Source organism: Tursiops truncatus, chromosome 10 (assembly GCF_011762595.2).
Source record: "Tursiops truncatus isolate mTurTru1 chromosome 10, mTurTru1.mat.Y, whole genome shotgun sequence".
Classification (NCBI taxonomy): Eukaryota; Metazoa; Chordata; class Mammalia; order Artiodactyla; family Delphinidae; genus Tursiops; species Tursiops truncatus.
In genome coordinates this window covers 99141248-99159753 of record NC_047043.1, presented here as the reverse complement: position 1 = coordinate 99159753, position 18506 = coordinate 99141248, and the positions used below count along the sequence as shown (strand labels likewise).

At 41.2% G+C, this 18506-nt stretch overlaps 1 protein-coding gene across 1 annotated transcript in view; it reads left to right on the top strand.

The window, feature by feature from the left end:
• Positions 1-1510: 1510 nt before the first annotated feature.
• The window catches only part of CCDC174 (coiled-coil domain containing 174), a 31770-nt gene continuing 14774 nt past the window's right edge, over positions 1511-18506 (top strand). The window contains exons 1-6 of the mRNA XM_004329647.4: positions 1511-1644; positions 4361-4465; positions 5392-5492; positions 12536-12594; positions 14557-14731; positions 18117-18212. Of these exons, the coding sequence (XP_004329695.1) occupies positions 1603-1644; positions 4361-4465; positions 5392-5492; positions 12536-12594; positions 14557-14731; positions 18117-18212 (578 nt within the window). The 5' untranslated portion in view covers positions 1511-1602. The remainder of the gene's footprint in view (positions 1645-4360; positions 4466-5391; positions 5493-12535; positions 12595-14556; positions 14732-18116; positions 18213-18506) is intronic.

Here is an 18506-nt window from a genome sequence, read left to right as displayed (position 1 = left end):
TGGCTTTTCCTTCTCCCCTCTTTCTTTTATATAAATCCTCTTCTAGCCTTTATTAGATGAAGTCAATCTATATGGGTTCCCCTCTTTACAAGTAAATAGGATGCAAATAATTAACTCAATGCCTTTGAGTTATTTTTTGACCCTAGGGTCCATCACTTGGTAGCTGGCAAATGTCCTTTGCATGTCACTTAACCTCTTGGGCCTCACTTTTCTCCTCGGTAACATGGTGTAAATAGCTCCCACCTCTGGGATCCTTGCAAGGATTAAATGAGATAATCCATGAAAAGAGGTACACACATATGCTATTGCTGCAATCATTATCATTTGTATCAGTTTCCTACTGCTGCTGTAACACATCACTACAAACTTAGTGGTTTAAAACAACACAAATTTATTCTCTTAACGTTCTGGAGGTGGGAAGTCTGAAATGAGCCTTACAAGGCTAAAATCTCAGTGTCAGCAGTGCTACACTGGAGGCTCTAGAGAAGGATTCATTTCCTTGTCTCTTCAGCTTCTAGAAGCTGCCTGCATTCCTCGGCAGTGGTCCCATCCTCCGTCTCCAAAGCCCACAGTGTAGCTACTTCTTATCTCTCATTGATTCTGAATTTTCTGCCTCCCTCTTATAAACACCCTTGTGATTACATTGGACCTACAGTACTTGGATAATCTCATCTCAAAATCGTTAATCACATCTGCAAATTCCCTTTTGCCATATAAGGTAACACAGTCACAGGTTCTAGGGATTAGAAGATGGACATCTTGTATGTGTGTGTGTGGGGGGGCACGTGTCATTGGTCTGTCTACCAAGCTCATTTACTTCATCTAACACTAACTGAACCCCATGAAGTAAATACTATTTAATTCCCATTTGGAAACTGAAGCACCAAGTAAGTAACTTTTGCAAGGTCACACAGTCAATAAGTGGTGAAGCAGTGATTCCAGCTGAGGAACTTGGCTTCTGGAGTTCATGTTCTTACCAGCTGAAATATGTAAAGTGACACACTATACATATATAGCATTATATCAATGTTAGTTATTATTATTGTTGTTATTTTTACTAAAATTAATATAATAATCCTTATCTCATATGACTCTTGTGAGAATTTAAATAAATTAACCTTTGAGAAGCACCAAACAGTGCCCAGCATACATCAGGTCTTAAAATGGTATTTAGGTAGATCTTTGCAGTCCGATTAACCTATCTTTCTTGTCACTGGAAGACATTCATTTCGGTTCCCTTGCCCTTCCAAGATGGCGCCATCGCCACACACACCCGCCCCGCGCAACTGACCCACTCAAGCTGGCGTGCATTGCTCTGCAAGACGTATGCCGCCCTTCTCAAGATGGCGACAATACTAGCCCAGTTACCTTCCGCCCTCTTCAAGATGGCCTTAGCAGTTAGCTTCACTCATGGGTACGCTGATCTTCTCAAAATGGTGAAGGACGCAGCACGCACCACATCCTGACCTTCTCAAGATGGCGCCAGGTCGTAAACAGCGTCGCTCTCATGAGGACACTTCCGGTTACGCCGGAAGCCTGTATAAGAGGCCTGCGGAGACCCGGTGAGGCGTTCACTTTGTGCTGGGGCGCTCTAGTGCGACCATGGACCGGAAGAAAAAGCCTTTGGACGTCACGGCGTCCTCGGTGAGTACGGGTGTAGATGATGCTGCGGGCTCCACGTCTCCTCGCTTCTGCCGGACAGGAATCTCGACCTCGTTTGTTTCTTCACTCGGGGACCCAAACTTGGCTTCCCCTCAGACAGGACCCCCGGTACCTGGCTTTTCTCCCAGAAAAAGCCAGGGCCCACTTCTTGCTTGTAGAACCCTGAACGTGACGTCTCCCCTCCGCCGTGCACCGGCACCAGGCTTGCCCCTCAGACGCGGACCAGAACCTGGTGTCTTTTCCGGGTTTGGAATGTCCCTGCCTCCCCTCCGCGACAACAGGCCAGGTCTCTTTGCCAGCCTTGTCTTCGTTACCGTCGGAGGGGGAACGCAGCCTCTGCTAGCTGTGCAGATATGTCTCCCTTTAGTTCAGGGACGGGCATGGTCCCCCCAGAACATTAGTGTGATTTGTTCCCCAGGGTCCGAGATGCCCAGAGTCCCCACCAGGAACTAAACAGTTGTTAATACACCCGTAGGCTGCGCTGCCCGGAAGCTGTAAGGTCTAACAGAATGTAAACAGCGTTGTTAAGTTAGTTGCTTCTAGGAAGAAAACCTGTTGTGAGTACTTTTGTGCCAGCACTTTGTATGCACTACCTCATTGAATCTTCCTGACTGTTTCAGGAGGCAGGTGCTAGTAAGATCCCCATTTTATAGGTGATGCCATTGAGGCTCCGAAAATGAAGTGGCTTTCTCCAGCTTACATACTGAGTTCTTAGTGGTAGAACTAGGCTCACTCCATCTGTTTGACTCCAAAGCTGTTGTTTTTTCCGTTATATCAGAGCAAATTGCCTAACCTTTGGTTTAATCTCGGATTTACTGCAGAATGTTAGGATGCAAGCGATATGAAGGAAAAGATGGAAGTAGCCCAATATTTGAGCTCCTTTCCCCCGTCTAATACTGAAAATTGGTACTAGTTATTATGTTTGAGGATTAGGAATCAAAAAGCTGTAAAATTAAAGTTATCCTTTCCTGACGGGTTAAAATTAGCAATAATCATAATGTGAATGCCATCTGGGAATTGACACTTTTCTGAGCATCTTCATTTTAAAGTTCAAAAGTTTAATAGGAAAATGTCTGGCTAGAAAATTAATGTAGTTAAGAAGGCTTAGAGGGACTTTCCTGGCAGTCCAGTGGTTAAGACTTCGCCTTCCAATGCAGGGGACGTGGGTTCGATCCCTGGTTGGGGAGCTAAGATCCCACATGCCTCTGGGCCAAAAAACCAAAAGACAAAATAGAAGTAATATTGTAACAAATTCAATAAAGACATTAAAAATGGTCCACATCAAAAAAAAAAAAAGGCGGCTTAGAAGAACAGGCTTAAGTTTTTTTCCTTAAATGTACAAGTCTTTTTTTTAGTGATACATGTAACTTTATTTATTTTTAATTTTTGGCTGCGTCAGGTCCTAGTTTCAGCACGCGGGATCTTTCGTTGTGGCGCGCGGGCTTCTCTCTTAATTGTGGTGTGCGGGTTTTCTCTCTCTAGTTGTGGAGCGTGGGCTCTGTAATCTGCAGCACGTGGGCTTAGTTGCCCCGTGGCATGTGGGTATCTTAGTTCCCCGGCTAGGGATCGAACCCACGTCCCCTGCATCAGAAGGTGGATTCTTTACCACTGGACGACCAGGGAAGTCCCAAGGCTTAAGTTTTAAATTTTTTTTTTTAAATTTAGAGTATTAGGCCCTAGAATGAACCTGCCCTTGGCATTATTAAAAACCCTGCCAAGCCTGTTTTTAAATTGCTTCCTTCCAAAATAGAAATCATTGAGCTCAGTCATTTTGATTTACCTTAAAAGTCAGTTTGTGATGCTGGGCTTTATAAGTATCTGCTTTATAAATGACCATGTGTATAAGCAGCTGTACTTGGATCCTTAAAAAGGAAGCAGTCATTACATCCTTTTTTGGAGTAGATAGTGGTGACTGATCCAACTCCCCTGTACCCTTTGCTCTGGCCTTTCCTCTTCTTGAACCCTGTTGTTCAGCTAAACTTGCAGTTTCTAAAACACGCTGAAACAAAATTCACTCAGTCCATTTTCTTTCTAGCTATTGAAATCTTGCCTATCCTTTAAGCTTCATTTCAAAGCCATCTCTGATCACTCTGGCCAGAAGGAAATACTCCTTTATCTGAACTTTTTGCTACTTAATTCCACTCTTCACGTCATTTTTTACAACGGACTGGTATTGTAAGTTACATTTCTTAGGAGATTGTAGGCTCTTTGAGGCAGCTTTATGTCTAATTCATGTTGGTATCCTGCTCTTCAATGTTAAGTGCCAGACATATACTGGTGCTCAGATTGTTGCTGAACAAAGACGTTTTCCTATAGAAATAATAAATTGTTGTGATGTTTAAGTGAAATTACTACAAGAAAAAGCCAAGGACAATGCCAGTCAGACAGAAAGTGGTTAATAATGTTAGTTGAATCTGAATCTGAAAGATGCAGATTTCATTTACCTTGCTTTATCACTCTCCCCTTGCCCAGAGGAAAGCCTTGAAGTGTTGAAAGTTAAATGCATTTACAACAGAGCTGGAATGAAATATGAGTTGGTTTTATTTTGTACTAGATTCTACATTTAAACTTTTAGTTTTATATCCAGTTTTGTCCATTTATAGGAGCTTGTAATCTTGTTTTGAGAATTATAAAAACTTAGAAATCCAGTCACTCATTAGAATTAATTGTTTTTGTTTGCTTATTGGTTTTATTTTAGTTGGTAGACCTTAAGGCTGAACTCTTCCGAAAACAAGAAGAATTCAAACAAGAAAAACTTCTAAAAGATGCTGGAGTTTTGGGGAAACCAAAACCAACTACTAAGGTAAAAATAAGATCTAATTATCTCCATCAATTCCAAACATAGGGAAATTACACTGTACTTAGGTCTTTTGAAAGTGTTCATGGTGTCTGCTACATAAAAATCCCTGTCTTGTATTTGAACATATGCATGAAATGTTTTAAATATTAAGATAGAAATTAGTAAGATTTAAAAGCGCATTATGGGCTTCCCTGGTGGCGCAGTGGTTGAGAGTCCGCCTGCCGATGCAGGGGACACAGATTTGTGCCCCGGTCCGGGAAGATCCCACATGCCGCGGAGCGGCTGGGCCCGTGCGCCATGGCCCCCGAGCCTGCGCGTCTAGAGCCTGTGTTCCGCAACGGGAGAGGCCACAACAGTGAGAGGCCCCCCGTACCGCAAAAAAAAAGAAAAAAAAAGCGCATTGTAATGATCTAATTCTTTAGCCACTTCTTTTGGAATAGTACATGCTGTTAGAATGTGTTTATTTACATTTCCATGGAAGATGATCTAGTTTTACAGGTGTTATAAATCCAAACAGATAAACAATTAGATAATATAGAAATATAGCAGAAATATAGCTGGGTCTTTAAGAGTTGTGAATGTTTTTACAATTTTATAGCTAATGGTATCTGTTACTTGTGTTACTAAATCTCTGTTATATATGTTTTCATTAGTCTTGAATTAGGTTGTAATCATTCAGGAGATAAAAGAGAAGTAACTGCAATTGTATAAAGAAATTTTTTTTTATGTAATTAGGGCTTTTTTTTTTCAGCTCCAGCTTTGCTATGGACAGTGTATTTACAGGACATAGGTTGGCTGTCAGAAGTCTAGTTATTTCCACTGATTCATAAGATCTAATTATCTTTTTTTTCCTTCTGATGTACAAGACAAGTAGAGAGTTTTTGCGATCATTTGGTGATTCTGTCTTGTCTTTTTAAATTATTCTCCAGAAACCAAGTATCTGGAGCAGACAAAACACAGGAGTTTCGAATCGAGCTGAGAAGGATGCTGAACAGAAGATTGAGGAACAGAAGACTTTGGACAAAGCGAGGTAAATTCACTCTGATAAATGTAGCTGCTGTTGTGGCTACCCAGGCAAAGGAATGAAAGTTCAACTTTTACTCTTTTTGATTTACAATTTTAATTTTTATCATCCTTATAGCCAAATACTCTTAGTACTCTGAAAATAATATAATTTGCAGACATATTTATAGTCTTATAAGAAGACAAGAGAAAGCCTCAGTTTAAAAGATGAAACAGTCCCACTTTGAGCCCCTGTTAGGCACTGAGGTTATCAACAAGTGTTTAAGAAGTGTCCCCATGGTGGTGTGGTTTGGGGCTACTAGGTGGCATGCTATTAGCATTTAGAAAGTGAATTTCCCCCTCAACTTTTTAATATGAAAAACTTCAAACCGACAGAATATTTGAAAGAAGAGTGTGATGAATATTCTAATACTTTTCACCTAGGTTCACCAATTAACATCTTTTAAAATTTACTTTCTTTTTCCCCCTCCCTCTCTCCAGTGTGTGTAGAGAAACTTCGTTAAACATCATGATACTTTACCTCTAAATATTTCAGCATATATCTTTTAAGAATAAGGACATTATCTTGCATAATCACAATACTGCTGTCATACCCAAGAAATTTGACACTGATAAAATAGTACTATCATATGGTCCATATTCAGATTTCACCATTTATCCTAAATAAAGGTTATGTCCTTTATTGTTTTTTAAAACATTTAATCCAAGAGTCAATCAAAGAGTACATATTGCATTTAATTTTCATATCTCTTTAGTCTCTCTTAATCTAAAACAGTTCCCTTGCCTTTTTGTTGTCTGTTATGCCGTTAATGTTTTTTAAAGAGTCCAGCCCAGTTGTTTCTACAGTGTCCCACAATCTGATTAGGGTCACACTAACTGTTGTTGGTAAGAATACTATTGAATATATAGGTAATGATATGTCCTCCCATTGAATCACATCGGGAGGTTCATGATGTCAGTTTAAGTCATTATTGGTGATGATAACTTTGATCACTCAGTTGAGATAGGTCTGCTAGATTTTTCCACTGTAAAGATGCTCTTCCGCATTTGTAATTAATAATAATCTAAGGAGGGAAACTGAGACTGTGAATATCCTGTTTGCCAGTATGTTTTCATGCGACGGTTTTGTCATCACTGATGGGTCAGTTATTACAGTGATGATTTCAAAGTTAGGATTTTTCTAATTCTATCCTTCCATGTTTATTATTTTTTCATTCTGTTTATTAGCTGGCATTCTTCTGTAAAGAAGAGCTCTTCCCTTATTTGCAGTATCACCCTGGACTCAGAATCCCAAGTTTTAATGTCTGTCATGACTGCCACATGTGCTTTTGGATCTATTGCATAATGAAAGTTGAAAACAGTGGTTGCTAAGGCTCCTCAGCTCTTTTGGGTCTGAGAATAAAGGGCAGAATATTAGCCCATTTGGGGGATTGTTTTTCTTAATGTTTGGCCTATCCTCAACAGACATGAGACTTGACTTAAAGGTATGTTCATTTTTGAGACATTTTTCTCACTACTGGACATTATTCTTAGAATTTTAATTTTGTTGAAAGATGCTATAACTTTTTAATGCTTTATATATGTATTTTATTAAGATATAATTGAAGTATAATGTTATATTAGTTTCAGGTGTACAACATAATAACTTGATATTTGTGTATATTGTGAAATGATCACCACAATAAATCTAGTTAACATCTATCACCACACAGTTTTTTTTGTCTTGTGATGAGAACTTTTGAGATCCACTCTTTTAACAGACTTCAACTATGCAATACAGTCATTATACTGTATGTTACATCCCCATGACTTACTTATTTTGTAACTGGAAGTTTGTACATTTTGACCCCCTTCACCCATTTCACCCATTTCCTCCCCACCCTCTGGCAACCACCATCCTGTCTGTATCTATGAACTTGTTAGTTTTTTTGTTTAGGGCTTTTTTGTTAGTTTGGGTTTTTGTTTTTTTAATTTCACATATAAATGAAATCATACGGTATTTGTCTTCTTTGTCTGACTTATGTCACTTAGCATAATGCCCTCAAGGTCCATCCATAGCATTGCAAATAGCAAGATTTCATTGCTTTTTATGGCTGAATAGTGTTCCATTGTGTATGTATGTCGCCTTTTCTTTATCCGTTCATACATCAGTGGACACTTAGATTGTATCCTTATCTTGGCTATTGTAAATAATGCTGTAATGAACATGGGGGTGCATGTATCTTTTGAATTAGTGTTTTCATTTACTTCAGATAAATACCCAGAGGTGGAATTGCTGGATCATATGGTAGTTCTTTTTTTTTTTTTTGGCCATGCTGTGCGGTATGTGGGATCTTAGTTCCTCAACCAGAGATGGAACCCCTTCCCTCTGCATTGGAAGTGCAGAGTCTTAATCACTGAACTGACAGGGAAGTCCCCATATGGTAGTTCTATTTTTATTTTGTGAGGAATCTCCATACTCTTTTTCCATAGTGGCTATGCCAGTTTACATTCCCACCAACAGTGCATGAAAGTTTCCTTTTCTACACATCCTCACCAACCAACACTTGTTATTTCTTGTCTTTTTGATAGTAGCTGTTCTAACAGGTATGAGGTGATATCTCATTGTGGTTTTGATTTGCGTTTCCCTCATGATTAGTGATGCTGAGCAGCTTTTCATGTACCTGTTGGCCATCTGTATGTCTTTGAAAAAATATCTATTCAGGTCCATTTTTTAAATTGGATTGTTGTTTTGCTGTTGAGATGTAAGTTCTCTGTTTATTTTGGCTATTGAGCCTTTGTCAGATAAATGATTTGTAAATATTTCCTCCCATCCAATAGGTTGCCTTTTCATTTTGTTGATGATTTCCTTTGTTCTGCAGAAGCTTTTTAGTTTGATATAGTCCCTTTTCTTTATTTTTGCTTTTATTGCCTTTGCTTTTCATGTCAAATCCAAAAAAAGTCAGTGCCACAGCGGATGTCAGGGAACTTGTGGCCTGTGTTTTCTTCTAGGATTTTTATGGTTTCAGGTCTTACATTCAAGTTTTTATTCCATTTTGAGTTAGTTTTTGTGTACAATAATGGTCTAGTTTCATTCTTTTGCCTGTGGCTGTCCAGTTTTCCCAGCACCATTTATTGAAGAGACTGTCCTTTTCCCATTGCATATTCTTGGCTCGTTTGTTATAAATTAAATGATCATGTGTGTGGGTTTATTTCTGGGCTCTCTTTCCATTCCATTGATCTATGTGGCTGTTTTTATGCCGGTACCATACTGTTTTGATTACTATGGCTTTGTAATATAGTTTGTAATCAGGGAGCGTGATGCCTCCAGCTTTGTTCTTCTTTTCCAAAATTGCTTTGGCTCTTTGGGGATCTTTTGTGGTTCCATACAAATTTTAGCGTTGTTCATTCTATTTACGTGAAAAATGCCATTGGAGTTTTAACAGGGATTGCTTTGATTTTGTAGATTGTTTTGGGTAGCATGGACATTTTAACAGTATTCTTCTAATCTGTAAATACCTTTCCACTTATGTGCATCATCTTTGGTTTCTTCATCAGTGCTGTGTAGTTTTCAGTGTATAGGTCTTTCATCTCCTTTGTTAAATTTATTTCAAAGTATTTTATGATGTTTTTTTTTTTTGGCTGTGCCACATGGCATGTGGGATCTTAGTTCCCCAGCCGGGGATCAAACCTGCGCCCCCTGCGGTGGAAGCATGGAGTCTTAACCACTGGACAGCCAGGGAAGTCTCTTCTGTTCTTTTTGATGCAATTGTAAATGGGATTGTTTTCTTATTTTCTCTTTCTGATAGATCATTATTAGTGTATAGAAACGCAACAGAGTTTTGTGTATTGATTTTGTATCCTGCAACTTCACTGAGTTCATTTATTAGTGCTAACAGTTTTTTGGTGGAGTCTTTGGGATTTTCTTTTTTTTAAATTTATTTTTGGCTGCATTGGGTCTTCATTGCTGCGTGCAGGCTTTTCTCTAGTTGCAGTGAGCAGGGGCTACTCTTCGTTGCGGTGGGCGGGCTTCTCATTGCAGTGCTGTTGCGGAGCATGGACTCCAGGCACGCAGGCTCAGTAGTTGTGGCGCCCAGGCTTAGTTGCTCCATGGCATGTGGGATCTTCCCGGACCAGGGCTCAAACCCGTGTCTCCTGCATTGGCAGGTGGATTCTTAACCATTGTGCCACCAGGGAAGCCCAGGATTTTCTGTATATAATGTTATGTCATCTGCAAATAGTGATAGTTTTATTTCTTCCTTTTTGATTTGGACGCCTTTTTTTTTTTTTTCTTGCCTAATTGTTCTGACTAGAACTTCCAATACTACACTGAATAACAATGTTAAGGGTAGGCATCCTTGTCTTGTTTCTGACCTTAGAGTAAAAGCTTCCACCTTTTCACCATTGAGTATTAACTATGGGCATGATCTTTTTTAGTTTCCTCTGCATAACAGAGTATTCCTTGGTACTTTGCTGTGATTTTTCTATCCAGTAACTTTTTACATAATACGTTCATTGTGCTCGTGGGGAATCAAGTCTCCCCATGATCTGCAGGACTTCTGCATCTCTCCAGAGCTTACAGCAGGCCGAGGTAGGTCCATGAGGATGTAAGGCCTCAGGCAAGTTACTTTTCCATTGAGACGCTTTCCTTGTCTGTGCTGTGTGGTGGTTAATACTTAACTCATGAAGCCCTTTAAGAGATTAAAGGAGTTACATAGTGTCTGGCACATAGTGGGTTCCAGATAAGTGTCCCATACCCTTGCCCTCTGAGTTCCATCTTCACTACTTGACTGAAGAAATGTTCTTTACAGTCACCAATGACTTCTTCATATACTAAATCCAGTGGCCATTTCCCTGACATCTTCCTTGATCTCCATTACTTTTTAATTAATTAATTAATTAATGTATATTTTTTGGCTGCATTGGGTCTTCGTTGCTACACACGGGCTTTCTCTAGTTGTGGTGAGCGGGGGCTGCTCTTCGTTGTGGTACGCGAGCTTCTCATTGCGGTGGTTCTCTTGTTGCAGAGCACGGGCTCTAGGTGCGCAGGCTTTAGTAGTTGTGGCGCGCGGGCTTGGTAGTTGTGGCTTGCGGGCTCTAGAGCGCAGGCTCAGTAGCTGTGGCGCACAGGCTTAGTTACTCCACAGCATGTGGGATCTTCCTGGACCAGGGCTCGAACCCGTGTCCCCTACATTGGCAGGTGGATTCTTAACCACTGCGCCACCAGGGAAGTCCCTCCATTATTCATCTGAAGACTCTTCCTGCCATCTTAAAACTGTCTTCTTTCTGTTACACTGCATCCAAACTTCTTATCCTTTCCCTTGCACTCTTGTCCCCACCTGTCTCTGTTGTGTTTACTTTGTACCAGTCTCCCCTTTGTTCAGCACCCTCTACCACGCTGATGTCTCCTTGAACATGTCAAGTTCATTCCCTCTTCATCTTTCCTCTGCCTGACATGCTTTCTCCCTGAAGATTCCTTCCATGGTTGACTTCTTGGTATGCAAGCCTTAGGCCAAACGTCCTCTTCAGAGAGGTTTCCCCTGACTACCCTATCTTAGTGTCCTGCCCATTTTCTCTGTCCAGACAGTGTATTTTGTTTTCTAAATTTTTTGAAGTTTTATTTTTACTAAGATGAGATTCTGTAACAAGACTGCTTGTTACATTAAGTTCCATCTGAAAAAGAGCAACTTAACCTCTTAGAAGTTGATATGACTAAGCTGGTCCACAGAGCACTCCATCAATGCATGACAAAGGGCTTCTATTGGGATAACCTGCTTTTATTTCCTTCCCTTCTTCTCACTGTCTGAAATCCTCTTTTTCATTGATTTATTGTCTTTCTCCTTCTCTAGAGTGTGACCCCCATGAGAGCTGGAACTTTGTCTTATGCACCTAAAACAGTGCTTGGCACTTATGTAGTCAGTGCTTGCGAATGAATCTGTAAAATGAAAGAGGAATCTTTCTGACATAGACGCGAAGAGACTGTAACTGGTGGCATGCTTTACGTGTATTATCTAATTGATTCTCATTACAACCCTAAGAGGCAGTGCTATCTTTCCTATTGTGATGTGGGAATTGAGGTGTATGAGAGGTTAAGTCACTTATTCCAGAGCACACAGCAGTGTGACCAAGGAACTTCATTGCCTTGGGACACCATTATTATCATTATTATTGTGAATACTATTTTGGCTGCGCTGCATGGTATGTGGGATTTTCGTTTCCCAACCAGGGATCGAACCCATGCCCCCTGTAGTGGAATCACAGAACCCTAACCACTGAACCACTAGGGAATTCCCTTGGGACACCATTAGAAATGAAATTTTCTATTATGATTAAGTGTGATCCTTCACAAGCAAAAACTCAGATGACTTGTTTGGGGCTCTTTACCATTATAGGTATTTCTAGAATAAAAGAATTGTCAGCTGTCTTACCCACGAAAGAATAAATGTCTCTAGAATTAACATGAGCAGGGAGACTGCTTGGGTTGATGTTTGTTTTTTATTAGCTATTTGTCATGAATACATTATTCATGTTCTGTATAAAATAGACACGATATATTTTTAACAGACTTCCAAGAAGTTGGTCTCTACCTCCCTTAGGCCTGATGAGCCAAGGGAGACCAGGGACCCTTGTATAAGACAAGGAATTTGTAAAACAAATAGAATTTGTTGATCCATTTGGAAGGTTGCAAATAGAAAATGTTTTTGTTTAAACATCTCTCTTTTTTTGGTATTTAAGTTACATTTGGCATTTAAATTAAATTGGAATCTTAATTCATTCATGTACTCACTCATCAAATACTTACTGAGCATCTGCTATGCACCAGATACTGTTTTAGGCCCTGGGATACAGTCATGAATGAGAGAAATATGGGCTAGGCTTTCACGGAGCTTGCGTTTGGTTGGCAGAGCAGACCTGGCTGGGCCTGAGGGTCCCCTCGGGGCGGGGTTTCAGCTGTAGTCAGGCTGGGTCCCTTGGGCAGGTTGCAGCAGTAAGGCTGGGGATGGGGCAGACTTACCAGGAGTTGCAGTGATAAAGACCATTTCTAATACTTGCTTTTTTTTTTACTATTAGGGAGAAATTGGAAGAAAAAGCCAAATTATATGAAAAAATGACTAAAGGAGCCTTTATAGGTAAATATGATTATTTATGTATCTTTATTTTCTGTAATTCATATACCTCTGTGGTATTTTATTATTTGTTAAAAGAATTGTAAGAATAGGGAGAAATTTAAAGAATAAAATTGATTACTTTCCGTGCCAGCACAGAGACAAGAAAATCAGCAATAGTTTTTCAGTTGCCCCGTGGGTGCTGGGCTCCATGATAGGTGCTATGAAGGGACAAGCTAGTACGGTATAAGCCAGATTCTCTGCCTCTGCCCTCAAGGGGGGTTACCATCAGTGGAGGAAAATGGCACAGAACAAAACAAATTTAGGAAGCAAGGTCTAAATAGGCCACAATTACAGTTATTGCTATGTTAAAAAAAACCTGGGAGGAATTATGGTTATATCAGGGTACTGGAGTTATGGTTCCTTTTCCCCTGTTTTTCTCTATTTTTAGTTTTTTTCTGTGATGTGCTTATAGTTGCTTTTAAGATAATAATAAAAAGATCCCCCTTTCCTCATACCTGCCCCAGAAAAATAAAACCCAACCTACAGTTCAACAGCAGTAGAAGAGATTTTACAAGGCAGTACATATCTTATTGCCTTTAAAAGGCATGTGTGGAAGTCTCTAGGGAGAAGGTGCCTCTGATGGGGGTCTTGAAGGTGTTGGAAAACTGGAGAAAGGGATTCTGCAGGGGGAGAATGGAGAGAGCAGATCGGAGGGAGGAGAGGGCCAGAGCTGGCAGAGCCGACTAGCAGGGCTGGGTCAGAGGGGCAGGGAGAGGGGGTAGTGGGGCAGCAGGAGGGTAGCGGGGCGGGACCCTGGTCATGGGCGGCCCAGACAGCAGAGGCCTGTTCCCTGTGTGGTGGGGAGCCCAGCCTGGGCAGGTTGGGTGCGCGCAAAGCTGAGGGCCCTGGGAGAGGCTTTGCCTTCCTCCTAAAGAAGCAGCAGGGTGTCAGTCAGCAGGAGGCCTCACTGTTACATGGTCTTACACCTCAGTTCTGGGAACGTGTATCTCTTTCCCATTTGAGTTACATGTTTTTGTGGCTTAAAAAAAAAAGTCTTTTTCCGTTTGATTCAAACTTTACTTATATTGTTAATATAGAAATCAAGTCCAAAGGAGTGTGTAGACGTGGAGATTTGGTTCTGTCCATACCGGCAGGCCCACCTCCTGATAGGCATATTGGACCAGCATGTTCGGGCTAGTCAAGTTTTGGAGCCTCAGCTCTTCTCCACTGTACAGTGAGGGTAACACCAGCCCCTGGTAGTAGGGAACCTACTATCTGTTCTTTAGAGCTTAAATCTAGCAGAGTGAAACTTCATGAAACATTGTGAATACACCCACTATACTGTGTTAAATTAAAATCATGGATTGCTGTTTAACTTTCAGTGTATGTTTTAGCTCAAGTAGATCATGAAGCCTGCAGGCAGATGGCACTTTACACATCTCTGTATGCCCTGCAGATCCTGGCACCGTGCCTTACCTGAAAGTGGTGTTCTTTGGATTGAAAAGAATTCAGATGACTTTTACTTGTGTTATGACCCTTCAAACATTTGCCATACTGTAGCAGTATAATTAGGGTTATGGGATATGGCCCACATGATTAGAGAGGGGTATTACTGATAGCCACAAAGACTACTGAGAAATACAGTTCTGCTTCTGTATTATGTAATTGGCTATATGAGTCTCTTGAAATCAAATGGTTTTGTTATCTTAAAGCCTTTTGTTATTGACAAGGCAGCAGAAAACATTAGGCTTTTAAAGATTTTTTTATGTGGTACATGTGTCCAGTGGTCTATTTACAGCTTCCCTGTCAGTCTCGAGGTGGCTCTGTGTCTTTGTGAGCATTTAGGGGGTGGGTGGAGACATCAACTACTGAATTGTCGGGTAATATAGCCGCCTAGTGTTGAATGTGACTGCTTCCTGTCAATTCCACGTGTGGTCTTCTTCTTTGATGTGAAGAATCTGAAAATTATTTTTTATGTCCTAGATGAAGAAGTGGAGGATATGTACCTTGTGGATTTCACACAGAAGATCATAGACAAACGCAAAGAAATGGAAGAGCTTGGTGCCAATAGAGATTATAGAAAGACAGAAAGAGATGATGATGAAGAAACCGTTTCTGAAAAAGATATCCCTCCTCCCCAGGATCCCAGTGAAGAATGGTTGGTGATATTATGCCATTTGGTCATGTTAACATTGTCAGACTTGCGTTTAGTTTTTGAGAGTTATGTTGTTTGGTTGATATCAAGCCATTTCTCTCTATCCTTAAATATTTATTTATTTACTATTTATTTATTTTCGCTGTGCTGGGTCTTAGTTGTGGCATGTGGGCTCTTTGTTGAGGCATGCGGGCTCTTTAGTTGTGGCGTGCAGACTTCTTAGTTGCAGCATGTGAACTCTTAGTTGCGGCATGCATGAGGGATTTAGTTCCCTGACCAGGGATTGAACACGGGCCCCCTGCATTGGGAGTGCTGAGCCTTACCCACTGGACCACCAGGGAAGTCCCAGTCTCTCTCTCTTTTTTTGGCTGCATTGGGTCTTCATTGCTGTGCGTGGGCTTTCTCTAGTTGCAGTGAGCAGGGGCTGCTCTTCGTTGCGGTGCGCGGGCTCTAGGTATGCGGGCTTAGTAGTTGCAGCTCGCGGGCTCTAGAGCACAGGCTCAGTAGCTGTGGCACATGGGCTTATTTGCTCCATGGCATGTGGGATCTTCCCGGACCAGGGCTCAAACCTATGCCCCCTGCATTGGCAGGTGGATTCTTAACCATTGTGCCACCAAGGGAGTCCCTTTCTCTCTGTTCTTAATCAGTTTTCTTTCTTTAGAGACTCTACTTTAAATAGGATTGGATTTATAGGTATAGAAGGAGTAGCTCCAATAAGGAAATAATTACAGATAGACTGAACTCCTGCCATGTGCCAGGCACTGTGCCAGGTATGGAGGCATTGATAGGCCTGTTTCATTGATGTGAAAAAGTTGTTTAGGCAGAAGAATGTTCCTTTGTTACCCATGCTACCTTACCCATGTCCTTTTCGGGCATCATGGAGAGTCATCACGTAGATAGTGTTATCTCTATTTCCAGTGAAAAGAGGCTGGCAGAGCTGATCCAGTGAGCCTTACTCTGGCTGTGACATTTTCTGGCAGTGTGGTCTAGGCATCATGACCTGGATCTGGACAGCAGTAGCTCTGCCTTTCACTTGTGATATGGTTGTGATCAAGTTCCTACCCTCTCTAAGCTTCAGTTTCCTCATCTGTAGAACAGGGATGGTGATGCCTAGTAGGTGAATGATGGGGAAACTAAACTAGTCTTTTCTTTACAAAGAGACCAGAATGAAAATTCCATTATGATTTTTTGTACCTAAGACATTGTTTAGAAACTTGTTCAAAAGGGCTTGAAATTGCATGGAGATGCACTGATGCTGTGTCCTGGGAGTAACCCTGCCTGTTCCCCTCCTGCTGGTGCAGAGCCCACCCCTCCCCCACTTCAAGGCTCAAATGTCCTCTTTATGGGGGTGTTTGTTAGGAACTGCTTAGGATTGTTGGCAGCACTCGTTGACCTTTTGTCAGCCATTGCCCCTGTGGGCAGGAGTCATTTATGAGTGAGGAGAGCAGTCTTACTGCTTGGGAACACAGAGAACGTGCATCTTCATGCTGTGGAGGGGTCTTCTTACCTACCTTCTAAAACACTTATATTTGGGGTGGGCTAAGTGGCCACACACTTGCTATAGCAACCAGAAGAGGAGCCTGTATGATGCCATCCCTTCTGTCATGGTCTCTTCATCATTTCTAGTCTAAGTGGTTTCTCCCTCATCTCAACTCTGGTAGCACTGAAACATACTTTCTGCTCCTTTGGGTCTTACCTTTTATTTATATTGACACATAACTGGCCTCATTACCAGAAGAAGATTGAGGCAAACTTCTGGTACTTTTTACACCCTGCCTGCTCCTGTTAGGAGTGTTTCATGAGCGTGTGCCCTAACTTCCCCCTAGAGCCCTGTGAAGAGGGCATGACTCCGAGCCCTCCTGTGTCCCCCTTGTACCTCGAGTAATTGTTTCTCTGAGAGCTTGCTCAGTGATTGCTGATTACACGGGGCAGTTGCTGGCTGCTGTTCTGCCACTTCTTTTTGATGGGATCTGAATGTTTTGGAGGCCTTCTCCAGAGACAGAATGGCCTGTGATTGCTTTTCATAGGAGAAATCTCATCTCCTTTGAAAGGTTTAATGTCTTTTTTTTCCCCTCATATTAATGCCTGTATGATTACAATCAATTTGTTACTGATTTGAAGAGTTTGGAGGGCAATTGAAGGTGTCACATGCCACCATATGGTGAAGGAAGATGCACTGCAAGCAGTTCTGACACTTTTTTTGTTTTTAAATTAGGTTCCAGAATTGTAACTGCTTGTAAAATCCTTTAAGTAGTTAAGTTCCAGGTGGTGGAAAATCTTTCCACAAAAATACTGTAAATAACTACTCAGACCATCTGGCTCAATGTTTTTTGTTCTCCATTCATAGAAGAAGAAAAAAGGAAAAGAAGAAAAGGGAGAAAGAACCTGCTCTCTGCTGTTGGAGGTTTTATTTCTGTGGTCATCAGTTTTAGGACTATAGTTGTGGATTCCCGAACATTCAGTTTTTAAATCATAGGCTGACAGTTGGAATCGGCAGGTGTGAGACAAAAGAAAAGGCTAACAAAAGCAAAGCCACATGCATGGTAATCTGACCTTGAGTTGGTCCAGCAGCAGCGCTGGCCCTTCTGTGCTTTCTTCAGCCTCCTGCCAAAGGCTGTGAGGGAGTCCTTGCCCATAATTTAAAAAATTTAAAATGTTTTGCATCATAATGCAAATGAAATGTTACTCATGAAAACCTGCCCTTTTCCTGTATGGGGGAGTCTCAGTATTTCACTGGCCTTGCCGGCTGCCTGGCTCCCCTGCCTCATACCTGGACAAAGGTACTTGGGGCCAGGATGAGGAAAGAGGAACAGGGGTGAAAGATAACAGACTGGCCCACTGCTGAGGTGCTTCTTTGGTATAAAATGTGTGTTGCTTGGCTTCCTCCTAGTCAAAAAGAGTCTCTCAAAATACTTATATTAAGAAAGTTCTAATTCATTGGGAAGAATTGTACCAATTTGAAGAAATACAGGAAAGAATAAAAAGTCAAATTTGGGAAGACTGTAAGGAAGTGAGCAAGTTGAGAATATGGTACGGAGAAAAGTTATTATGATGCTGATAAAATATTTGGAATTGTTTAAACCAAATTAAAGTAAGTTCTGAGATGCTGCAGCAGGGGTCTTTGTGGCGTATTTGTCTTGAGGTCAGAGATGTACATGATCATTTTCTACAGTTTCTAAAACTAAGATTTAATAAAGGGCTCAATGAACTTACTGTGTGTCAACTTTTAACTTTGAAAAACATGTTCTTACCAATGGTAGTGGTCTCTCAGGTTGAGGGTTTTTCTTGGTGATGGGGCCTAAATTAACTTTTTACTGTGCACCAACTTCCTAACTTACGGAACCATATGTCATGTACAATTTTCCACGTCTTTTCACTTTTATTTCAGGGTGGATTATGTGGATTCTTTAGGGCGATCCCGGCGCTGTATGAGAAAGGATTTGCCACATCTGCTGGAAATGGATAAAAATCTTCAGGGGAGGCTGTAAGTGTGTGACATGCAAAGCTTTGCCCATGACATGCAGACACGGGGATTGTTTTGTGCGCAAGGCTGTTTTTAGTTTATTTTCTTTGGTGCTCTGCTGTAAGAGTATTTTTTTAATGTATAAGAATATTAGTGGAAGCACTTTTTTGGGGTTAGCATACACATACACACATAGTCCACACTCAGGGAACAACCTGAGTGATTGATCATCCAGATTGTGTAGCTACTAAAAGGGATGAGTTAGAGCCTATCTGTTTACTTGGAAGGATGTCTGCCTACAGAGTAACAAATAGA